This window comes from Acartia tonsa, chromosome 10, assembly GCF_053477335.1.
Source record: "Acartia tonsa isolate MP-2025a chromosome 10, ASM5347733v1, whole genome shotgun sequence".
In the NCBI taxonomy this organism is placed as follows: domain Eukaryota; kingdom Metazoa; phylum Arthropoda; class Copepoda; order Calanoida; family Acartiidae; genus Acartia; species Acartia tonsa.
In genome coordinates this window covers 14,423,249-14,450,424 of record NC_137269.1, presented here as the reverse complement: position 1 = coordinate 14,450,424, position 27,176 = coordinate 14,423,249, and the positions used below count along the sequence as shown (strand labels likewise).

General features: G+C 31.7%; 1 protein-coding gene across 1 annotated transcript; it reads left to right on the top strand.

Moving 5' to 3' along the window:
* Positions 1 to 3,185: 3,185 nt before the first annotated feature.
* On the top strand, positions 3,186 to 26,751 carry LOC145329463 (uncharacterized). Its single transcript, XM_080173620.1, has 12 exons — positions 3,186 to 3,387; positions 10,122 to 10,445; positions 10,749 to 10,845; positions 11,080 to 11,162; positions 11,496 to 11,577; positions 18,551 to 18,601; positions 18,862 to 18,946; positions 19,137 to 19,256; positions 23,673 to 23,819; positions 24,206 to 24,342; positions 25,076 to 25,252; positions 25,757 to 26,751. The coding sequence occupies exons 1-12, from the start codon at positions 3,201 to 3,203 to the stop codon at positions 25,956 to 25,958; spliced, it is 1,692 nt and encodes a 563-aa protein (XP_080029746.1). The 5' UTR covers positions 3,186 to 3,200; the 3' UTR covers positions 25,959 to 26,751.
* The last annotated feature ends 425 nt before the right edge of the window (positions 26,752 to 27,176 follow it).

The window sequence follows — 27,176 nt, the reverse complement described above, 5'->3', positions numbered from 1 at the left end:
TGTGGTATTTATCAGGAATGCAGTGATATGCCACTGGTAATCAAATAAAATTTCTAAAAGACATGACAACTTAAAGCGAGACTTAACAATTCATAGGGTAGAACAAAAAAAACTTTAGATATTTACATTTTAAAAGTGCTTAATTGTCTTGGAAATCCTAGATGTGTACAAACTTCCTGATAATGGTCTATTGTTACAGGAATCTTATAGAATGTTGAAATCAATAGGGCGATTCTAACATACTGAAATTTATGAAACTATTCCAGTTATTTTTCAAAAAGTGTATATTTACAACGCATTTTTTTATAAATTATCTTGTATTTACCAATCCCCGTATCCATGGTAATCAACTGATGGATGGATGGTTTAAGTTGTTAATTAGAGGGGGAATAAAAAATATATACACCTCTTTTATATTGTAAGTCTATTCTAAAATTAGTTTTATTGCTTATTATTTTAATGTTATGCTAATTACTTGACACTTAGGGGCTCTGTATTTAAAGTAGTAGGAAGTGAGCAAAATTCTAACCATCCCAAGACTTCAATATAAAAAAGCCTAAATCCATCCCGGGACCTAGGTCAAGTTTTCATAAAACGGAGAATTATATAAGTCAATGATTGAAATATTAGGCTTTAGACAATATTACATATTATATTTTTAGGATTTGATTAGATCTTTAGTGTATTTAAAGAATGTAAAACTTCATGACTTTTATCGAAGGGATTTTTTAATTTAATAATTTTTAAAAAGTTTTTTATTAAAAATTCTTTAAATGACGATGAATAAAGTGTACATCTATATATTGATATCTAGCCACCCAAACTGAGAATTTCACTTTGATAACATACTTTTAAACAGCTTTAGGCACCATTTTTTACAAGGAGGGAGGGGATATTGGACTAGATGTTTATTAAACTGGTACCCAAAGTATTCCTTTCAAACAGCTTTAGGCACCCTTTTTTACAAGGAGGCAGGGGATATTGGACTAGCTGTTTCTTAAAATGGTACCCAAAGTATTTTTATTCGTTGGCTACAAAACTTTGGGCGCTTTTATTGAATTTTGATAGGTTAGTTCCAAACTAACTGTGTCCAATTTTTTTTAACCAATGATTTTAATTTAACATTGTTTATCATCATTGGATTTGTATTCAAATTTTTGTCCATCCCTTTATATCCCTGGGTATATGGCATATTATAAAATTAATTTTATCAATAACTATTCTTAGAATATAAATTTGCTTTCAGAAAGTTTTTCTTTAATTGCTGTATCCTTTTTCCCTGGACATCTTTATGATTGATGCAAAGTAAATACCCACTACTTAATAATCAATCAAGACCACAATAAAAGCATTTTTTTTGTAGCGAAGCTTTTCTATAATAAGTGTCTGTCCGTATTTTCGTAACGAATATCTCTTATCGTTAATTAAGGAATGATAGATTTATTCTATCGATTTCAAACTTTGCATGATGATTTTTATAACAGTTCAGTACGATTTGTAATCGTACGTTCATTTAAAAAATGTTTTTTTTTTACATTTTTGGCACTTTTTTTCTGTATAAAATACTTACCCGATTGATCTGATTTTTAAAGTAATGATTACTAGGTCAACAAGGTACAATGTTTTAAGTTTAGAATCTATATAATCAAGTCCTAAAAATGTAAGTATGTTCTTAAGCAATTTTCTGTATTAATGCAATATTGAAGAAAAAAAGTAAATTCAATATTGTTTAGATTTATAAATTAATATTCTGATTTACACTTTATAAGTGTTAATGTTCGTTTTTCTTATCACCAGGTTTTAGAGCTTCGCTACTTTTGGATTTTGTGCTTGTTCATCTTGGTATAAAACCCATGTTATTTCAAATTACGCCTCTAAAGTGACCGACATACAGAGGTTTATCGTTGTTTTATTGATGGGCAAAACTTTATTATTGTGTATCTTAATTGTTCAAATAAAAGAAGATAAATGTATTTTTGTTTAATATCTGATTGTTAAGCTTTTTAAGTATCTAAAATTAATTAAAAGTAATTTGTGTTTGTGTGTTTTGTATTTTTTAGTTTAGCATAATTATATTTCAGTTTTAAACACAAAAAAAATTGGGGGACTTTTTATTCTAGGGTTGATTTCTTTTTGGAGGGTTGCGTTACCCTTCCCAGAAATATTTTTATATATTCCCCCTTCACTGAAAAGGAGAACCATATAGGTCTATAAGTTAGAGAGACAGACATACATCCTGTTATTTTTATATATAGGATATATACATATATTTTTAGATTTGGTATAATATGAAAGAAACCACGATATAAGTTATTTTGTTTGTTTATCTGAGTGTATTTGAAAGATGATCTCAAACTGATCATTTTCTTTCTCTTAATGTGGTTTCATGGTTTACCATAGATTTTCATCATTTTGTGTAAAATAATGAGGGATGTGGATTTAGATTTTTTCTAAATTTTCTAACATCAAAATTCTGGCTGAAGCTTTAAATTGATGCCTTTTTTCCCCAGGGAAGGAACATGCATTGGTCTGTGAATTACACTTGTACCCAAAGTTCTATAACCAAAATCGTTTGTCTAAAAAAATTGGGTACTTTATTAAATAATGATTAAGTCCAAACTTTTAATCCATTATTTTAAACTACAGAAGGGATAAGTTTGTTTCTAATTATTGGAGGTGTTTGATTCAAGGGACTCTTTAGGAGCTATTCTATAGTTAGGATTTTATGCCCTTATTATTTCCCTAATACTCATACATACTTATTTAGTCTTGTTCTATACCAATATTTCTGATTTATAATTAAATGTTTTTATTTATTTTCATCTTCTGGTTTTATACATAATATATTTCAATTATCCTAAAACATTTTTAAAATATTTAATCTTTAAAAGCAGGGTTTGGCAACCGCTCTACAAAAGGGCAAATGTCTCACATCTAAGGCCGGTTTGGTGCTTTTAAACTATATTAAATAGACGAATTGTCGTATAGATGGCTTCTGAAATGGTTTTTGGTATTTGGCTACCATAGCAATACTAAAACACCCTCAATACGTATTTTCAAATTATGTATTTGATTGCTAGTAAAAATTAGGGGAGAAGAAGAAAAGTTTGTGTTGGTCGAATTTGAAGATATAAAATACTTTATTTTAACATATTTTAAAATAATTTTTCTTATTTTTCAGATTAGCAAAAGAAATAAAAATGTTATTGGGTATTTTATTGCTAATACCCAGCTTTACGACGGGACAAGTATCCAAATATTCTGCGTATAGAGACGCTGAAAATGGGCGTCATCTGCCGGCGGCGGTTGATGATGGCAGCAGCAGTTACAAAGAACAGCAGCGGTCCCCACGAGCCTCTGGAAACCTGCCAGAAGATTTAGTTTCAGGTAAACATTTATCCTTAAATGAGAGTAACAGGTTGTCTGTTTGTCTTTATGTATGTGTAGTAAAGGATCTCGCTAACTGCTGGACCGACATAGTTCTCCTTTATGGTGAAGCTTCTTATAGCTAGTTACCTCAATACTTCCAAAACAATTTTCCCATAAAAAAGATAATCACCCCCAAAAATAAAATTGCAAGGTCGACATCACCCTCCCCCAAACTCCATTTTTCCTCAAGTTCCATTGCAGAACATACAGTAAAGTGCAATATTTTAATCGAAAATTATTTTGCATAAAAGATATATTCTTAAATAGCATCTTACATATTTGGAAACAAACGTTAGGTAGGGTAAAGATCTAAGCAAAAAAGTACTTTCAATGCTATGTTTGTATGTTTATGTAAAAAAGAGTCCAAGGACTATATCAAGTTTTCTATATTACCTATTTTTTTGACAAAAAAAAATTTACAACCACCCCCTTCCCTCGGAAGCCCCTCGCATCTTATTATAGACATATTTCTGTTTAAAGTTAATTGAAAATTTTATTGTCCCCAAGGGGCCGAAGTACTGTCCAACAAAACTGGTACTGAATTTATTATTCTTGTTTTTCTTGAAATATTGTCATGATTTTTCAGTATGGCATTGTACCGGTTCTAATACAGCGGATATTAATCGGTTTCGTAGCCACACTGTGAAAAAATGTGTGGGAATGTTTGAACACTGACTTGGCGGTGTGGGGTGCATTTTGTCGTGAGCTCCAATTTTGTTCCAGAAAAACAATTTAGAATTTTTAAAGAGAACTATTTAGAAAGAGGAACAATATCCCTGGAACACAACTGAAACACTCACAATCGCTCAACAATATAATTTTAAATTTTAACATTAAGTATTAACGATAACAACGGAAGTACTGACCAACGCTAATTATATAAAAGCTTCTCTTTTTAAAAAGCGACGGGAGATTTAACTAGACAAAGAAAGACATCGTAAGAATAATAAAGAAAAGAGAGAAAGATATAAAGGACAAATGGGAGGCAGAAATAGAGATATGATACTGGATATATAATTTTCTTTCCATCAGATATATATGAGACAAGGCACTGAGAATAATATTTGATTTTTCTAAAAAGATCTACATAAAAGATAATGAATTCCTCCAAAGTTTCAAAGTCCACCAAAATAAAAATCTATTTTAGAATTGGAAGTATTTTTTCTAGGGGTTGATTTCCCCCAAAAAATAGTTAAAAACCCTCCCTGAACATATAAATGAATATATAATTTAAAGGAGAACCATCTCGGTTCAGCGGTTAGCAAGATCTCAGGCTACACACAGATAGACAGACAGACAAACAAACATTTTGTTACTTGCTTTATCACTGATAAACCTGGTATGTTGGACGCGGCACAAATTATGGACATTGGTTGGATTGACACCGAAATTTCAAACTTTTTTCCCATGACTACATCTCTCTCTTTTTTTGTAGCGCGGCTGCAATATAACAATGGATGGATCGTACGTCCATCTGCACGTAACGGTAGTCTTTTTACCCTTATTTAAGGCATGTTAGAAGTGTTCTATTAATTTCAAACTTGCATTATATTTCCTGTAAATACTAGGAACAATTTAAAAGCGTAGCAACTCTAGAAATACTTTATAATAGTAACGATATAAATTTTGAGTGTAAGTGCTATCTTTACCTTACTGTAGAATATATTAACAACTACAATTTAACTTAACCTAACCTAATCAATCAAATTGCTATTTTGAAATATGGATTTAATTCAAATACAATCAAAATTTATTTAATAATCTATACATTTCTTTATTTCACCATATAGTTTAATGATCAATTGAAAATGATTGTACTATGTTATATCTACGCTACTTATGGACATAGCTACCCTTGTTTATTCTATATTTGATGCACGGATTCAAAATAGATTTTAGATTTCATTTCAAAAAGGAATTTTAAATAAGTGCATTCGAGGGAGAGGTAAATGAAAGAATAGTTATTTATTGTATAGTATTATATTTAGACAGCTTTGCGTGGGTATTAAAATAAAAAATTATAAGATTAAAGCCAGATTTGTTAACCTCTAGGGGCCGAAGGCCCGGACTAACAAAGCTGGTATTATTTCATGGGAAAATGTCTGTAATTCGATGCAATACATGATTTTTCAGTATGGCTGAGAACCAGTTATAATCTACCTGATAATAATCCGTTTTGAAGTCATCCTGGAAAATTTAATATAAATTCAAATCAGCGCGGCGGTAGAAAACTAGAATATAGATTAATCTAAACCCTTATTATTATTTCTGAAAAGCTGCTTTTAAAAGATTTATTTATCTTCCATTGAGATATTCATATATCCCTGACAATTGGCTCTTACTTTCTTAAATTCAGTCAATTAGAAAAAGTAAATTATCATAAAAATGTTATAATTTATAGCATAAAAGTGACTAAAATTAAAAGTAGATTCGACTTTTTTTTATTTTTATTTTTTAAGACTATTTAAAAAATAATTTTACTAATTTACTTTTACTTTTTTTCTGCTAAAAAAATGTAAGACATTTTAACAAGCATACAAGCATATTGGTTACAGTTAAAAGTGTTTTTGCACTTGTAAAACTCAATACAGAACTGCAGGGATATAGGGATAGGTCTGTGGAAAAGATAAATAATCAAATATTCGCTCTAGAAAAGGTGATAGGTTCGAATCTTTGCCCAATACTGAGCCATAACTGAATGATCTTTAAAATGGTTTCTACTTTTGCTCTGTTAGGTGTGCGACATACATAGTTTGAGTAGGGGGAATGTCTTGTCCCAAAAACAGGCGCAACTCATCACAATGCACAGTTAGAATTTCTAGAAAAAGGACGTATGGTCAAAGGGTCAATTAAGCCATATGAGCATGCACATAATTAAGCATGATTTAGTTCAGAGATATACCAAAAAAGATCTAGTGGTGTATCTCTATAGGCTATCCGAGGCTATACCTTTTTCTCTGATTCATACATTTGCATAGCCTTTGGCAATCTTTACACTTGCAAACAAAAAATATGTCAAATTAAAACCATGAAACAAGAACATATATATACAGTACACACAAAAAAGGCAATGCTAATAGAAAATATGAAAAGTTCTATTGGTTTGATTTTATAGTTGAACATAGGACAAACCACGCAGTTTAATACCTGTATAGCAGAAGCGTGTGTTAGGCGAGTGTCAAACCATGGCACATTTGGGTCAAATCTAGACTTTCAGCTGGTTTTAAAATTGTAAAAGTTTTAATTCCCTGAGTCTTACAGATGGCTGATGCACGGCTGCCGAGCCTTGGTCAAAATCTTCACTAAACAATATCTTAAAAATAGTGTAATTTTACCAATTAAAGCCTTAAAAACATCATACACTGGAAAATTTTGAATATAATGAGCAGCATAAGCTAGGATTATAACACCAATTAAACTTTAGTTAAACTAAACAAAAGATACGAGGTCTTTGAAATTAAGAAATTATAGTTTGAAATCATCACAGAACAACAATCTTTTCTTTAATGATATAAAAAAGATACATAAGTTTTGCTTTCAAAGATCTGCTAAGAAATGAAGGAAAAGCTAAATAATTATATCTTACATGAGAATAAAAAGTAATATTGGCAAAGTAAAAGTAAAAACTTGTGCACGAATTTCACTTTAATTTGATGATCTGTCGCTAAAACACTTTTTCCACAAAATCAATGAGAAATTTATCTGTAATGTGGGTTCTAGAACCGTTCAATTTACTAGTTTCACAGGAGTGAAGCTATTCTGTAAATCTCAATTGATGTAAGTCTGTTGTAATAAGATGCGTTGTTTTTCAATAATGTCTACGACCCCCATCTTCCCACTTGAAAAAAAAGTTTAGTTAAATTTTAGGGTTGGGCCGGATACTTTTTTGGCCGGATACCGGATACCGGATATCCGGCTGATTTCAAATGCCGGATATCCGGTATCCGGCCGGATATCCGGCCAACGCCGGATATCCGGCAAATATCCGGTTATCCGGCCAAATTACCGGATATCCGGCCGGAAAACCGGTCAAATTACCAGATATTAATGTAGCAAAAAAAAATTATTAATAAACTTTTGAGATTTCATATATAAAATTTACATAAAGATAAACATATTCAAAAAATGTTCTTCTAGCTTCAATAATAAGAAAATTATAGCCATTTAAAATTTTAAAAAGCAGAGATTTTTGGTGTAAAATACAAAAAAAAGTTATAGCCGGATATCCGGCCGGATAGTTTCAATATCCGGTATCCGGCCGGATATTGAAAATGGCCGGATATCCGGCCGGATATCCGGCCACACCGGATATCCGGCCCAACCCTATTAAATTTTTTCATTGGTCTATTTTTATTGGAAGTTTTATAACTTCCCTGGACCTATAAATAGCCTAACTCTAAAGCAGAACCATATCGGTCGACCTGTTAGAGAGATCTACAGTTACAGACACACATACAGAATTTCTCTTACTTTTATATAAGGATCTTCAAAACCTTCTTCCTACTCCGATATCCCTATTTTCACTAACTATGTTGTGATTGTATTAATTATCTAGAAGTCTTGAGAAACCAGTAAGAGACAGCTAGCATGCTTATTAGACTAATTTTCACAACCAGTGATATTTTCTCTGAAACTCTTATAGGGATAAACATATATGATTTTATTATTGGAAGTTATGTGTACTGTAGGTAGGTTGGGGACTTCGGACTGTACATTATACATTTACCCAAAGTTTTATAACCACGTTATCTTATCAATTTGCTCAAAAACTTTTGATTTCTAATTTTTAACCGCTCCCTTCCAAAAAAAAAACAAAAACTTGACGTCCTTGTCTCTATGATATAAAGATTACCCCCCCCCCCCCCTCCAAAAAATATGAACTTGGGGGTGCCATAAGGCCCCCCAAAAATTTAATTTTCAATATTTTTACCACCATCTCCCCAAAATAAAAAGTTCGGAGTCCTCTCCCTAGCTTATTCCTGCAAGACTTTTCATATAATTGTTCCTTTATTCCTGATAGGATTGTCTCCAAACGCCTCCAGGGAGAAAGTCAAATGCTCTCAACTGTTTTATCAATTAAGCAAAAAAATGCGATATCATAATCTAAAGAAATAAAAGCAGGATGTGTTGTTGTCTTAAAGTTGATTTTTTGTTGTTTTTACCATACAAATAACAGCTTAAGACAATTCTATTATTTGATATTTTTTCACAGTTTTGAATTAAACACTTGCTCACACACTGAGATTAAAATCTTTTTGAAAGCATTAATTATTGATAGCTTAGTGCAATTATAATTTAAATGGCTAACTTGGAAAAAAAGAGGTGATTTCTTATTTGAGGGTAGAGGTACCCTCATCTCCTGTAAACATTTCCTGGATCCATGCAAATCTTCACTGTAAAGGATAACCTTGTACATATATATACATATATCCAACGAATAGAGAGATTTTAAGCTACAGGCAAACAGAAAGACAGACAGGCACCCTGTTACTTGTATATTAGGATTTGGTCATTTGTTGTGGTTTTAATTCTTTATCAGTTTTTGATATAAAATAATGACCTTTAATATCAATTAAATTAAAAAATTTTCATTACCAATTTTAAAAAAAGTAATTTTATTTTGTCAAGTAAAATAATTTGATGATAATTTTGTGGTAAATATTTTAATTTTGCTGTGTCAGATATAATTTTTCATAATTTTATCACATTAAAGGACATTAGTTTTTATTATTTCTCATAAAACCTTTTATTAGATTGCTATCTTTAATAAGAACATTATATTATAGATATGAATATAGATTGATGAGACAATTTCATTAAAAGAAATTTTGATGTTTTAATGACAAGATTTCGAAATATAAATACTAATTAGACATTAATTAAATACAAAAAATGTCCCTTGTATACTGTTGCATAATAAAGCCTTTCCAATATGTTATGAAAAATCTCAATAGGAGGCAAATTGTTTCAACAAATCATCGATAATCATTTAAACACATGAAATCTATCAGGAACCTTAGGAATTTTAATAGAAAATGTATTATATTACCCATGCAGTGGCCTAACCCTGCAGACCTATTTATTTCAAATATAACCTAAACTAAAGTAATAAAAAAACGAAAAACTATTCTGCCCTTATTTTTATTTTTTTTTCCAAATAAGGGTAAAGGGCTTATGTGCTCGAAAATAGGCACACTATGGTAGACTGCCAATAATTTTATTTAAATTATACAATTCTTTATAGACATTTAAAAAAAAAGTTGTTTTCATATCTTTAAGCTTTTGAGATACTAAAGAAGAAATGAATTAATTAATCTTGTTAAACAACGTTAACATATTTTAAACACATAAAAAATATACATATTTAAAAATCCGTTAACCTGAAAAGGTGCAGTCTTAAATTTTAATGAGAAAAATGTTCTATTCTGGTTGGTAATGCCTTAAAACGTAAAGACATCCAATTGATTTATAATGGTTGAAAAGTTTTGACTCTACTAGTTTATAACATAAAAATCAATAAGTACCCAAAGTTTTTAAATCAACGAATAAGAGAACTTGGTTGTGAAATTTTGGGTCCAATATACCCACACTTCATGGGAATAACTACATTGTCGAACAGTTTTGAGAATCATTTTTATGATCTTCTACCTGCAAAGTTTTTGTGAACATTTTTAATATTTATTTCTGTTTAGAAATTCACTGCATGGACACTCCTACCACCAAATCTTTCAGCGCCAGCCTCCGCCTGCCAATCGGGCACGCCAGTCCACCCGTCTTGGAACATTTCTCAACCGGCGCCGACGGCAGCAACAGCGGTGCTAGCCCAACTATCGGCTCTGGCGTTAACATAGGCGGAGTAGCGAATGATGATAGCAGTTGTACCATAATTTCTGGCCCTGTACCTGGAATGTATAACCTGGAGCTGGCAGGCAGGCTGCAGGGATGTGGGGTCAGGAAGTGTACAGAGCAGGGGGAGGAGTGGCTATGTCTGCTTGTCAGATTCCCACTTTTGAAAGGTAATTCATTTTTATGCCTTTTTAAAAAAAAATATATATTAATTTACTTCTTCTAATTTAAAAAAAAAATGTTAATGCTTTCTCGTCATTTGGGACCTCCAAAAAGTTTGTCTTCAAAACTTAAAAAAACATTCAATCAATGCAATGGTTTGGTTACATAATGTTAGGGTGTTTAGACACAAAAGAAGACGTTACTCCCGCTATATATCTTTGATTGTTGGACCAGACGTTACAGTGTTATGGGTGGCAGCCTCGTCCCAAATACAATACTATGGTCCATATTATCATTATTACTCTGTTTAGATTTGATGTTACCGGAAGACGAGATAATAGATATAAAGTGTAGACCCCAGGACCGTAGCATCGTAGGCAGCAATGCGGTCAACTTCCAAGAAAATCTGTAAGTTACATTTAATAGTAGCGCAGCTACGCTATAAATTGGGTACTTCCGTCTATGTGTTACGTTGCAGTATTATACAAGATCTGAAATCAAGAGTCCCGATATTTGCTTATACAATTTGTACTTATTTCAATTGATTATTTTCCGTTCTTCTTTGTTCATGTTTAATAAGGGAAGTGTATATGTTATTTACACAAAAATTTGATAATTCAAACAAAATCAACTTTATTTCAGAGTTGAGAAAAAATCTCCGGCTATTTTCACCGGAGGCGGACAAGATTTTCTCTCAGAGATTGGACTTTTTAGAAAACTAGCAGGTAAATTATTCATTTCAAGTATTGTGAACCGATAGGGTTCTTTTTTACAGTGAAGCTAAATATTGCTTAAGAGAAGGTTTGTAAATATTATCGAGATGGTGATATCTTTCTTCACCCTAGTCAGATAAATCGCCTCTAGAAAAAAAATATTTTGGAAAGTGGATTTTCGATCTCCCTCTTCCCTTTCCCTCGAGTGCCTTTAAGGTCATAGCATATTGTATTTTTAGAATAACTGCAGAGTAAATTCACTTCTAGCTGATGGACTATGATTGACGTAAGGAGGGACAGACCAAAATTATAGAGTAGCTTCGCTACTATAAATTAATTATTTAGGAACTGACCTTTTTGCTGCCCGTGTAAAGTCTGGAAGTACAATTGAGCTGGGAGAAAATGTTCAGCTTAGAAGTATTGTCAGGTGAGTGCATTTACACTTTTTTACTGTATCCTATTCAACTATGTTTTTTTTTATCCTTTCTTAATCACGCTTTAATCATATGTTTCTCAGGTATCCCAAGTGATAATGCAATGAACGATACATTTGGTTAGTTTTTATTTGGTACTGGGTGGCCAGGCATGGTTAGTGTTCCCCGCAATGTTAGGGCTGGATTTAATCTTTATATTTTACTATCCGCGGGAAACTAAATTGCGATGCGTTTAATACCTATGTCTAGTACAAAATAATAGTATAAACTGATTTAAATTACCTTTGGTCAACAAATGACCAATGAGAAAAAACATAAGCTATCATTACTTTTTAGCTTCCTAAATGAAAATTTAAACTATTTTTGGGTTTGGGGGTTTTGAGGCCTTCGGCCTTATTTCTGTCCAATGTAAATTAGAATTGTTAAAGTATACTCTGAAAGGGACATGGATAAATATTTAACAATTTTAGGAATCTAAAGCGCTAAGACTGTGGACTCAAAATTGGTGAAAACTGGCAATTATGATAAACAAAATAACGCCTTCTGTATATTGAAATTATTATTGGTGGAAAAATAGGTTCTATGCCATCTTATTAATAAAATTTCGAGTATTAGTATAATTACAGTCCCATATCTTTTAATAAGATTTCTCGTATTTATTCGAATCCGATGGATAGGAACCGGTTCTTATCCATACGAAAAAACTATGTCTAGCATCGTATTATATCCAGCTTTCTACGAATATAAAAATGTACAATCATAAGATTAAAACTAGTTTTTTTATCCCGCGCCTTCGGCACCTAAGGGCTAAAAAAACTAGTTTAAATCTTATAATTGTACATTCTATATCCGCGGAAAGCTGTTTATAATACGATGCGAGAAATAACTATTCTTGCATTTCTTTTATAAAATTATAAAATTTCCTACAACGTTAAATGATTAAAATTGGTGAATAAATTTCTATGTAACTGGGAGAAAAACCATTCCACTTAAAATGAAATAACTTATGTTTAAGTTTCCAACATTTTTCAATCAATAATTGGCTAAAACCCAGGGAGGGAGAGGACATTGGACTTTAAATCATATGGGTACTCAAAGTTTTGGAAACTTGCTCTTTCATTATTTTGCTGCTAAACTATGGGTGCTATTAATAATTTTCTATTAAATGCTTCTAACTAGAAATATTAAAACTTTTCATCCAATATTTTGAATCTACAGAAGGGGAAATATTTGTTTTTCTCGTATTCATTTGAATCCGGTGGATAGGAACCGGTTCTCATGAATACGAAAAAACTATGTCTAGCATCGTATTATATCTAGTTTTCTACGAATATAGAAATGTACAATCATAAGATTAAAACCAGTTTTTTTAGCCGGTTCCTTCGGCACCACGGGGCTAAAAAAACTAGTTTTGATTTTTTAATTGTACATTCTATATCCGCGGAAAGCCGTTTATGATACGATACGAGAAATAACTAATATAATATTGAAGAATGTATATCAATTTACCGTCATGTTGTCTTATCCCTTTATATCCCTAAAAAACTTAATAATTTTATGTTTGTAATATATCCGAAAAGAATCTTTACCTAGATCTAAGAACCTTACAACTTTTTATATATAGCAGCTACGCCCCTAGAGGCCCTAGGAAAGGGTAGGGGGTAAGTCAATAAGTCAGACTTAATTTCAGTTTAAGGAAGAAAAAGTAAAAAAATTGTGGAGGTATTGGGTGGAGGTACCTTCTTCAAATAGTTATAAAGTTTCCCTAGACCTAAAAGAAGCGATTAGCAAGATCTTAAGCTAAATACAGACAAACAAATATCCTAATACTTTTATATAAGTATAAGAGAGTACAAAAATGATAAATTAAAGGTGCTTTATCGGTAACCAATTATGGTCACAGCGTGGCGTAATTGAAAAGAAAGTTATTTTTTTTCTCAGCACAGCTTTTCTATAATGGGAAGAACCAACGTCTTAGTCTTTTCTAATACTTCAGAGTTTGTGTAAGTGGTCACAATATTATAGGCAAAGCATTAATTTCATTAGTGATTTACCTCATATTGCATCTGGACCACAGTAATTTTTGTTGTAGGTTAGGTTAATTAGGTTAAGGTCCCCTCGTATTTAAAGCCAATTGTTGGGGCTAGAAATAAGTTTATTTTAAATAAAAAAAGGGGGTTTGGAATTATATAGCAATAGGTTTAGGTAGAAGCACATAATAAGTGCAAGGTACATTTACTATCTAAAAACTTGCAAATTATATGTAAAATAGTAGATGTTTCACTTTAATTTAACTACATACATTTTATAAATGTTAGGAATAAAAATGTACTTTTGGTTGTCATTTTCAACTTTTTAAGCTCTGTTTTCAAGGATGTTGTCGCCCTTGTTTATCCTTTGCTTTGTATTGAAAGTTGATCACGCAGACTCTTAATCAGTATCAGAACTGGGGATACACTTTTATACAATTTTTCTTTCTTATTTAATAAGATTTAGAGTAAAACACAAAATCTACTTCCCACCCCAAATACGCAATTTATTTAAAAATAAAGGGTTTGGGGGGGGTTTCGGTGCTATCAGGAATCTGAAGGGTAAAGCCAATGGCCGATAAATTGATGTACATCCCATTCCCAATGATGATACACAAAATTACCCTTTCTGTAGAATACAATTAGTTGTTAAAACGTTTCGACACTAAACTTATTTAACCAACCAATGAAATTTCAATAAAAGTTATAAAACTTTGTGGACTAGCGTAATAAACAGCCTATCTCCTTCCCTACGGTGCTATTGTTGAATTTGTTGAAATACTGTCCAGAAAGCATGTACTCTTAAGATTAATTTCGCACAACCATGACATCATTAAAATCTTTAAATAATTATTCCTTTCACTGTTGAGTAACCCAACCCCTTCTCATTAAATGGACTCGCCTAAATCATTTTCACAAAACAAGTAGAAACATATCAATAAATAGCGCAGCTCTTTGATTAAAAAAGAGCATTAAAGTTGATTTTAGCTTGTAGTTTAAATAAAAAACTCCAACCCTTAACAGGGAGGGAGCGTACATTAGATTGTAAATAACACTGGTACCCAAAGCTTTATAAATACGTTATCTTATTTGATTCCTCAAAAACTTTAAGTACCATAAATACAAACTAGTAGTTTCTAAATTTTTAAATCTATTTCTATTTAATCGTCATTGGGGATGTACATCCATTTATCGACCATTGTCCAAACCCTTCAATAATGTATTGACCATCAAGTAATTGAACAGTAGTACTACAACTTAGCATAGGCTTGCTTTAGTTTGACCTGCCAAAACAAGGGTGAAACATTTCCAAAGCAGAGTATTTTGTGGAGTATCTTTGCAAAATAAATCGTGATTTTAGATAAAAACGCCTCTTGTTTTCATTATGTAAAAGTAGCTGGAAGTAATTTGTCTGTAAGATCTCGTTAATTGCTGGACCAACATGGTTATTCCTTACATCAAATCGTCTTATATGTCCAGGGAAGGTTTATAACTATTTTAGGGAAGGGTACTTTCACCTTCTTAAGAGAAATCGCCACCTATTACTTTTTTTCTTTTTGAAACTAATATTAAAAAAGAAGGATCGACTTCCCAACCCCTTCCATTTTCCATCTTCAATTCTCCTATCCCAGTTCTCTGGCGTTCCTTATGAAATCTAGCTTACACGGTTTCTTTTAAGTATTATTTACTCCACATTAGTATGCAATCTAATTTTTTTAGAGAGTTGGGCAAATAGAAAACCAACTCTTTTAAAAGACATGATTTTTTGTTGATCTTAGGGGATAATACAATAGACGGTGAACAATAACAAAATAACTGTAGGTTGAAAAGTTTTGACACTACGTGTTTGAACCAACCTATCAAATTTCATTGACATATATAAATTTTAAAATACTTTTCTTCTCAATAATGATAATAATGAATATCAAAACATTTATTTTATAAGACATTTATACAAATTAAGTTATAACAGTAAACAAAGTAGTTTAAGGGAGGCGATTTTGTTGATTTGCCCAGCTAAAGTTTTTAAGTCTAGGAATGTAGGTATGGTATTCTTGGCATGTCAAGGTTTTAAATGCCAATAGATATATTAACTTAGATGGGCTGTCAGAAACAATAATTCATCCAAATTTCAAAGCAATTTCTTTTACTTGAATTATTTTATATGATTCATTCCAATAATACGTTTGTCGAAATATTTGGACGATATAATTTTTTAAAAGCTAGCCTTATCCTAAGACATTTAATAGCTAGCTTCTTCTTATACATGGATGAAATAAAAAAAAATAATTACCCTTATTGGAACCATAATATGTATACCAATAATTTGGCCAGGTTTCCTACAATCTTTACATTTATTTTTATTTCAAATTGTCCAATCTCTATTGTTTTATTCCAAAACAAATAAATTATTTAGTGAAATATTGAATATATTTGCAGGGATAAGCCAATAGACAATAAACTAATGTACATACCTACCCAATGATGATAAACAAAATTAATCCCTTCTGTTGATTCTGCATACAATATACAACCATTAAGTATATTAAAATGATAAGTTGAATATTTGTATAATACTAGTTTGAACCAACCAATCAGGATTTAATAAAAGTACCCACAGTTTTTAAGCCAACCAATGATAGACCATGTTTGTAAAAATTTTGGGTACTGGTGTAATATACAGTCAAATTTCCCCTCCCTGACTGTGTGAAAGGTTACCCAACCTCTTGAAATGAAATAATCCTTGTAATAAATTCTTGTTTAATGGTCAAGATAAGGGACAGGGATTTAGAAATTTTTATATATCTTAGTAGGAAAAAAAGGTAGAACAATCAAAAGGAATAAGACAATGGCCAATAAATTGATCTACATCCACAATGATGATAAACAAAATTACCCCTGTGTAGATTACAATAAGTGGTTAAAACGTTTGGACACTCAACTTAATGAACCAAGCAACCAAATTCAATAAAAGTCCCCAAAGTTGTTAGGCCAGACGAGTAAGAAAACGTTATTATAAAACTTTAAGGGCTAATGTAATAAACAACCCAATGTCCCTTCCTTCACTGATTAATACCAATTTTTAAAATTAATCAAATCTATTCATTAACTGAACAAATTATAAAGAATTGTTTGAGGAGAGGGAAGGAAGTTGGTTTATAATACACACAAACATAACATGATTAAAATCTATGAAGTCATGTTCCCTTCCCTGATAATAATGATTACATTGCAATTCCAAATAATAATATATGTAAACAAATAGATGTCAATACAATACAACATAAAATAACATTATCAAATTATTTAAAAATTATTGAAGCACAAATTGCTTTCTTGATTGACATACTAACCCCCCTCCTCCCTTTACCCTCCTGTAATGATTTTGCTATTGTGTCTTTTTGCAAATAAAAAAGGCAAAATGTGTATATCAAAATGCGTAATTAAGTGAACATCATAGATCATATAAGAATAAGATATATGACCACTATAATATTTACTATAGAGAATACATTAAAAATATACATTTGAAATTTAATGAAAAAAATGGAGGGGTAAGTTTTTCATTTGTTTTTTTATTACTCAAGTCAGGTTAGGTTAGGTTATATTGGGTAATGTGTAACCCTCTTCAGGTTTATGACCCCCTCCATTTTTTCAATTAGTTTTAAAAGTTTGAGAAGGGGGTTATCAGGGCTCAACAGCAGTTTGCGTGAAAGCATTAAAATTCACATATACATAGCAAATATTAGCACTTAAAAACAAGCAATTTCGAAATATGAATGTTTATTTAGATTTTGAGGAAAAGAAAACTTTCTCCCTCTCCCAACCCATATAATATGAATTTTCAATCAGTATGCAATTAATTGTGTGTGCTCATTTGTTAATTTTAAACACAACCACTCCTGTATTATAATCTTTAAAATTTCACTTTCAATAAGACAGGAATTTTTGGGGATAAGATATGGACGATAAATTGATATTCATACCCAATGAAAATTAAAAAATGAGTTTTAATTTGTTGAATGGCTATATTAGACCGGCCGTAGCATATTAGCATATTTTTATTTTGTGGTATGTAAAAAGATTGTATAGAATTAAAAAGGAGAATAATAAAATTTTGAAAAACAGAAACATTTCATGATAAAATTAGATTAAAATTACTTGGTATATAAAAGATGATTAAAGTATCACAATCGTTTTAAGGAGGGAGGAGACACTGGCTTTATAAGTTAATATAAGGAAGGATTTAACATGTAATTTATAGAAAAATGAGAATGTTAATTTATCTTCAATGTCTAATCACTGTACCCCTGATTTTTTTCAATTTGTATTTCAATGTCTCTAATATACACGGATCAATTTCTAATTTTTTCATCTCATCATTTTATAATTATGTTTTTAGTATCCCAGCTACTCTATGATTTACTTTGTCTGTCCGTCCGTAACGCTTTGGGAGAAGTGAGATTATCTTGGCTGCCATTTAAGATATACAGCTAAAATTGGTTTGTCCGTCTGTTTGTCGGTCATGCTTCAAAAGACGTAAATCTTATTTTTTTAAGGTTTAAATTTTTCGTAATGTATTTGCCTATTCTCTGTCTTTTTTCGTTATTATGTCAACTACTAAACATCTGCTTTATAACTCACTTTGTCCGCTTGTCCATTCCTTCATTTTTTGTGCTTGTTGTCACGAATATTGTCATTCTTGTTTATTCATTTCTTGTTTCACTTTCTCACTCTCTCTCACTCTCTCTCTCTCTCTCTCTCTAACTTTTGAAAATACTCAGAAACATATTTTTAAAAGCGAAGCTTTTTTTACAATTAGAGTAGGACCGTATGTTCACAACGTATAGCTCTTATCGATCAATTATCTATCTTATCTATCAATGAATCAATTACCTATCTATCAATTTATTAATCAATCTATTTTTGTGTTTAGATCAGGAGATGGGTGGAAATATTCAATGCTCACAGATATAATCGTCCATAGGTAAGTAATACTTTTAATTACTACTAGCAGCTTCTCCCCTACAATCTAGGGATGAGCAGAACTGTAGCACAAAACCCACCAAAGACTCAAAAGTTTAAAAACATCCCCAGACCTATTTGAAAATTCCCTACAAAGGAGAACCCAATCGGTTCAGTAGTTAAAAAAAATCTCAAGCGTCACACACAAAAAACTTAGTACTTTATATAATAGTAGCAGATGCGCCCCTAGCTACTAGTATTCACAAAATTCTTCTATTTTAGGGTGCACAATGGAAAAGCCCTGTCTGGAAGTGGAAATATGGTCAGATTAGTTCATAAAGACGGCTGCAGAGACGATGATTATAAGGTACAGGCTTTAGAGTAGATACGTTTTTTAAGTTAGTTTGTCTTTTATATTTCGTTGTTTATGGTAAAGTGGCAGTGATCTTAAGGGATAAGACAATAAACGATAAATTACATCCCCCCTTTTTGCGGGATTAGCTTTAAAGTATCAATCCAATAACACTAAAATTCAATGATAAAATTTTCTTTTGTAGGCCCTAGCACCGTACCATCCCTGGAAGGACGAGCCAAACCAGTTAATCAACAACTTTGACTTCCGTGTGTTCATGTTCCAGAATATGGAGCCTGGAGATTCTATAATGATAACAGCACAGGTATAGTTCCAGAATATGGAGCCTGGAGACTCTATTATAATAACAGCACAGTTATAGTTCCAGAATATGGAACCTGGAGACTCTATTATGATAACAGTACAGGTACAGTTCCAGAATATGGAACCTGGAAACTTTATAATGATAACAGTACAGGTATAGTTCCAGAATATGGAACTCTATTATGACAACAGCACAGGTATAGTTCTTGAATATGGAACCTGGAGACTCTATTATGATAACAATACAGGTATAGTTCCAGAATATGAAGCCTAGAGACTCTACTATGATAACAATACAGGTATAGTTCCAGAATATGGAACCTGATCCCTATTGCGAGAGTGAAGGTATCCTCCCACCCAAAAAGTTATAAACCTTCCCAGGACCTAGAAACGCCAAGGAGAACAATATCGGTCATGAGGTTAGCGAGATCTAAAGCTAAACATTCTGTTACTTTTTATAAGAATTATAAATATTTTAATTATATTTTAAACTTAAATAGTTTGAGTGACTTGAAGCAATTAAGCTTGCTCACTAAATAACTCATTTCAAACTCTAATTGCTAAATTGCTATTGGTTATTTAGTTGAAAATTCTCTTGTTTTAATATTCTAATCATTATGGGGTGGGGGGTGGGGCGGGGGGGGGGGGGATAAATATTAGAGAAACGTAATCAGAAAAATATAAAATATTCTCACACAGTACATTAACCATACAGACCATTAATAATTAAAGAAAAGCTGTGATGCTAAAATGACAGTTTTCAAATTGCATTCAAAATGCATAAAATGTATTTAATTTGTTGTTCCTAATTGCTTGCCATAAAAGTTCTTACAATTTTTTTAAAAGTTTAAACTTAAAATATACTACAATCATTTTTTGCTGTTTTTTTGAGAGTTTGTATAATATATCAAGCATGCATTTTAATGCATATAATTTTAGCATTGCTACCCTTCAATATTTCAATCAGTTATAAGTCAGATAATTTGGTCTTGCGTTGGGGACATTGAACACTAGTACCCAAAGTTTTTATTTTTAACAAATTTATCTTATTCGTTGGGTACTTTAATTTTGATATGTTGATTTTAAACAAAAAGTGTTCAAACTTTACAACCAATAATTTTAAACTTTATCATTGTGGATGTAAATCAATTTATCGTCCATTTTCTAATTCCTTGATTATGACAAGAAACTAAAGAAACCGTAAGACATACAGACACAAACAAAAAAGAGTAGTTTCGCTTATAAAAAAAATGCTGCACCACTTCCCTGTAGAATAAAGTTTGAATTAATTTTCTAGTATGGCTTTGAAACCGATTAATATCCTCTGGATTATAACTTGTTCTGAGCCATACAGAAAAATCAGTTTTCTTATCATATTTTCCACCATTAAAAATATAAATCATAATCAGTTTTATTAGCACGGGACTTCGGCCACTCGGTGATTACAAAACTGAAATTAATACAATAATTTTACATTTTCCTTTCCGCGGAAACATCACTATGATAAGTTGCGATAAAGAAGTAATCCGCGTTTATAAAAATATTTAATGTCTGTAATTATCATGAATGATGTCCTGTCCACTTAATAAATATGCAGGGGTTTTGGGATTGGAAATTAAACTTGAGGTTTTAAAGCCATGGTTTCTTATTCGTTCGATTAAAAACTTTTGGTGCTTTTAATTAATTTTGAGTACAAACTCTCAGCCGATATTTTTTTATGAAAGGCTTCTAGCTTTTAATTTTGAAGTAGTTCAATTTGACATATTTATTAGTTATCTAGAAGCTTCCCTCCCGTTACGGCATAGATTTTATGTAAAAAATTCACATGATTTTGATTGAATGTGTAAAAGGTGGTTACAATTAGGGAATAGTTATTATCTATAATACAAAGTAGAATGAAGTCTGTCTATCTGTCCGTCTGTCTGTCTGTCTATCTATCCGTCTGTCTGTCTGTCTGTCTGTTCTGTCTGTCCGTCTGTCTGTCCGTCTGTCTGTCCGTCTGTCTGTCCGTCTGTCTGTCTGTCTGTCTGCCTGTCCGTCTGTCTGTCCATTAAGATCTCGGTAACCACTGAACCGATTGGATTCAACTATATAGGGAATATACCTACTAGAGGCTAGGCGCGAAACCGCTAGTATTCTAATAATTAAGAACGATTTTGTCCAGTTCTAAGGGTAAATACAATGGACGATTGATTTACATCTCCAATTATGGTGAACAAGATTACGCTGTTTGGTTGGCAAGTTTTACAGTCCTTTGTTCCCTTTCTTCCCTGCTAAAGGTTTTGAAGTCTAACATAAATAGACATGAAAAACTACGGTAAAGTTATGACAATTTTTATACTTTTTAATTTTAAAGAAATATTCATCTTTCCTTTATTCATGTAAATTAATTATTACATATTTATATGAATCTATATTATTAAAACACCAAGACTACCATGATTATTAAAATATAATAAATACATATTTAATAGCAAATATTTTGACAAGTAATTTGTGGAGGCAAAATTTTAATTTGATAGACGGCTTAGGTAAAAAAGACGAAAGTAAAAAGACCTAAAAACCAAAATACTTCAAGACAAAAGGCACAAAAAATACGTAGTAACTTTCTGTTTTAAAGTAAATTTTAAAATAAAATAAATTATAGAATGGACGACATATAATTTGAAAGATTTTTGATGTAATTATTGAAGTTGAACAGCCAAACTGAGGGACATTCCAACTTGTTGAGAAGCTATGCTACTGTTTGCTTTTCTATGCACCTTGTAAATAAATTAAATGTAATCAAAACCAAAATTGTTTGTTTTCTCTAAAAAATGTATAGTACTAGGAAGGGGAATTTAAATTCAGTTATTTTTTATCAATTTAATTTTACCAAAATATATTTAATATTTAAAAATCATAATAATAATCCTTCTTTCTTAAACAAATATAAAAGTATCGCCTGTTTAAATAAAGACAAAAATTTCCTGTTAAAGTCATATAAAACATTCATAACTGGAGTTAAGCTTCTCTAAAATTAACGAAAAAAATAGTTCCCCGCAAATATAAAATCCCAGAGTAGCTCCCCTTTGTAGAAACATTATTTTCTAAAAAATATCCTTTTATATAAAGTAGTAAAGGTTTCTCATCTGAAGCTTAAGATCTCAATAAAGCTGAACTGAACAGGTTCTCTATTTGTGGTAAGCCTCACATCCTCTATGAATACTGCCCCCTAGATGAAAGGGGCGCAGCAGCTACTAACTATAAATTGCGTATAAAAAATTGAAATATATTTTAACTGTTTAGTGCTACACCTTTGAATATTTTGATTCTTGTAAATTTTCTCTAATCAAAGTGCCACCCCTCTTTGAGTTGGGGAGTGGAATGCAATTTCATAAGCTAAAGCAGTAGGCTGTATGTATGTGTGTCAGATAAGATCTCGTAAACGGTTGAACTGATGTCTCCATAATATAAAGAAAAGCTTAACAACAAAATATCTTACCAATTGTTGATTACCCATTATAAAGTTGGTGAGACGTAAAAAGAAAAAAAGAGAAAAGTCCTCTAAACTTTTCTTAAGAAAGAAGAGATATTTCAACCTTCCAACTTTTGAAAATCATAAATGTATGAAATATTGAAATGTTATATAATTTTTAATCTGTTTTTACGTGGAAAGCGTTCGATTGTAAAATTTCCATTTCTCCCCCCTATTTATCTTGGAAAGAGGAATAGGACAATAGAAATTAATTTGATTTTAAAACTTTTAAAAGCATCTATATTAATAACAAAAAAAGCCTGTTTATCAAACGACTAAACTTTTTGGGAGAATAAAATTTATCTTTCATTTTTCTATCCCTTTAACTATTAAGTTTTTCTATTTCCAGTTTATAATTATTTGCCTATGAAAAACGTAGCTCCTCTTCAAATCCTCTTCAAAAGTGATAAATATGTTTTTATGGTAGAAATATATATTTATTTTTAGATGCGTAGCATATCTATAAGTATCCTCTTTCCTTTAACACTTAATATCACAAACAATAAAAAGTGTGTACAGGGTTTCAAAAGTAAAAATGACACAAAAATATTGATTCAAACCTCTGTATGTATTTAAATCCTTATAATTAAGTAACAGGATATCTATCTGTCTGTTTGTACCGAAGGATCTCGCTTATCGCTGAACCGATCGGGTCTCCTTAATAGGGTAACTTCTCAAAGGTCCCGTGAAGGTTTGTAACTATTTTTGGAGAGGATACCACCAACCTCCGAAGAGAAATCACAAAAAATCAGAAAATTTTCAAATAGTCTTGCTTTTGCGTAAACTTGAACGCAACATAGCCAAATTATTCTCAAATTAGATATTTGAATTAAAAAAACATTGACGTTACATTTAAAGTGCCATTAGTTTTATCTAAAGTAATATTTTTTATGTTTTTAGGTTGTAGCCTGCGTGGAGGAAATCGACTGTGCCCTGCAGTGTGGCGGGGGAAGGGTGAGGAGGGATATCGACAATACCCTGGGAGCTGACACCACCCCAAAACCTAAGGGCAGGATGGAGGGATGGGAAGAAAATCTGGAAATTAAGGTAAGTAATGGTACTTCAAGATTATACTAATAGATTAAAGCTTTTGCTATTAGATTCCTATGACGATCCTGTTACATCTTGTTGTATTTTAACGTCTTTTACATGATCGGACAATAGAAAGACTCCATTATGAATCCTTACTATCCAGAGGACTTCATTTTTGTATTACCGATTCCTTGGATTATTAGACATAATTTAGTCGTCTAAGCAACTCTAAAATTAAGTCTAAGATGTAAGTAGTAGCGTAGCCGCTAGTGATAAATAAATGAGTTACCTTATTTGTTTATCTTTGTTTGTCTGACATCAAAATATTTTATTTTTGTTGTCATCCTTGTTTATATGCATTTATTTAATGAATAAATCTTATAATGTTGTTATTTATAAAGGTATCAATGTCAGAGCAAGTGACTAAGGACAGCCTGACGTCAGTGCAAGAATGTCGTCTGTACCTGATCCTGACTCTGGCCACTGCTCTCACTTTCTGTCTTCTGTCTGCAGCCATCGTCATCTTTGCTTGTATCAGGTGTGTTACATGTATGGATATAGAATATGTGGATATTGTGACAGGCCAATTTTTGTCGTCAATTTGGGTTGCTATTATAGTCCTCAGATAGTAGTCAATTCGGTCCTTAATTGTCAGAGAAGGGGATAAAGTCATAAAGGGGAATACGGAAGGTATTGTTATATTAGCAAGCTGGGAGAAACATTTTTTCAGGGTAAGCGAGAATCTCTCACAATGTTCATGTATTGTATATCCATTGTTACATGAGTCTTAAGGTATAGGACATGCAAAATAATTCAATCCTTATCCCCAATGAAGATATAGATTAAAATTTGGACGCTTCTAGTCTGAAACCATCCGTTCAAAACTCAAAGTGATTACGGCAACTGATAAGATAACTCCACATAAGTCCAATGTAATCTCCTTCCTTTTGTATTAGTTTTTATCGCATTTTTTTTATAACTCTCGCTATTTGACTATATCACTCGCTGACCGAAATGATTATCCTTTACAGTGAAGCTCCTCATAATTCAAAGGCTTTTGGGGAAGGGATCCATAACTTTCCAAAGATATTAGTCATCAATACCACCTAATACTTTCTATTCCAAACTAAAATTGAAAGTAAAAAAGATGGCCCCACCCATCCTTTAAGTGTCCCTATGGACGAAGCCGCTGGTATTAGAGAATTAGAGAATTTGACAATTTTATTTATTTTTTAATGATCTTTAAATGTTAAGTCAATTTAACAATATAGGAGATGGAAGGAGACGAAAAGAAACCTGAAAAAGTTGCAGTTGAGCAACAACCCAGCTGATCAGAACACAAAGAACAGCCTTGTTGAAATAGATTCAAATGTTGCACCATCTAGCGGACATCCGAGCTACTACCTTGTGCCCTGTGGTGGTAGGGCCACTCAACAGCATAACTCTAGGTAATAGTAGACGCAGATCAGGGAGGGAGGGGACATTAAAATCTGAAATATGCTGAGGTACCAAAATTTTTATAATTACTTTATCCTATTCGATAGCACAAAAACTGTGGATAATTTTATTGAATTCTTATTGGTTGCTTCTAAACTAACAGGGTTTTAGCTTTCCCTCCAATAATTTCATCTGCATACATCTTTTTTTCTATATCTATATGTTATATTGAATTTTGATGCGTTTAGTGAACAAGTGATTTTCTCACCTTTTATTAGAGATTGACGGCTAAATATTTCCTATACCAATAATATATAATTCATTTGGTCTACCTGGGCCTACCAGTCATGCTACTAAGATAAAGATATTTAAAAATGTTTATAACGTATTTTTATGTCGGACCATCGAATATTTTCACTTTAAATCAAATTGTCCATGGTCCAACCCATATCTTTTGGCTTTTTAAGTTATGGTTGTTGTCATCCTTGCTTGATATTAATTGATATATTTTGCAGGCCCGTAACAGTCCGAAGCGTGAAGAGGCGCGATCGCGGAAAGAGCCTGGAGCGTCGTATCGGCCAGGAAGCCGCTGTAGCCGCAAAATCTCAGCTGGCCGCCAACATGGCCGCAGCTGCTCACCAGCATACCTCTCTGCCCAATGTTGCCACGGCTGGTAATGGCTACATGACCAATGATGAAAAAGCTGTCATGGTCTAATTAAATATTTTTCCTGTTTTCAAAAAAAAGTATTTTTTTCCTTTCAAAATGAATCAAAAATATTCCTTTACCATATTTTTTTCTATGCAATATTATTTATTTATTGTTTTGTTCTGAAAATATTTTTTATACTTATTTTATTGAAAATCTTCAGAGATTTTTGTTATTGGCATTTTATTTATTTAACCTGTAAATATGTAGATAAATTAAATTGTACATGTTTTTTATTATTTAATATTTATTTGAGCTTTTTATTATTATTTTTTTAGCAAATAGAAGTTACTATCATATTTAGTATTTGAAACGTAAATGTTTTTGGAGCTTTCCCTCAAAGTTCCTGTCGAGCACTGAATAACCCTCGCCCCCTTAGTTTTTAAAAATGAATAATGAGAGTGGATAATAGTTATTCTCCTGTGCCTAACACCTAAGGGGGTGCCCTACCCCTGCAAGGCATAAGCCTGGGATGGTATAATCCTGAGGGGCTACTAAATACCCAATATAACCTAAACTAAAGTAAAAAACAAACAATGAATATTCAAATTAATTTTAACTTATTTCAAAAATAAGAGGGGCTTTCTAAGTTCAACAAGTCACTTTGAGGGATAATGCCAAATTTTTTAATGTTACTTTTCAGCTTTTTTGTTTTAAGTTTTTGTTATTTTTAAGTTCTAAGCATGTGCCATATTTTAATATCAAACAATATTTCATGTTTTTTTATGTCAAAATTAATTTGTTTTATTTTATGTATTTATCTTATTTATTGTGTAATTTTTGAAATAAAGGTAGCAAAATAATTTTTATCTGTTTTTATTCAATCTTATCTGAGAATATAAAGGCACAAATACGTCCCATGGAGTGGGAAACACATCCAACCGCCCCCCCCCCAAAAAAAGGGAAAAAAATGCAAGAAATTTTTTGACATTTCTCACACGAAATGTGGGTTTTTAACACTCCCCCCCCAAAAAAAAAATAAAATCAACAAATTTTATTGAAGATAAAAAATGCATCATGCTTAAACTTATATCCTATTCCTTAGTTAATTAAAAGTAGTAGGATGTTTATCTGTATTAAAGGATCTTGCTAACCGCTGAACTGATATGGTTCTACTTTACAATGCAGCTTCTTATAGGTCCTGAAAAGGTTTATAACCATTTTGGGGAGGTTATCACATTCACCATCCTTCTAAGAAAAATCACGGCCCCAGAAAGAAATGACCTC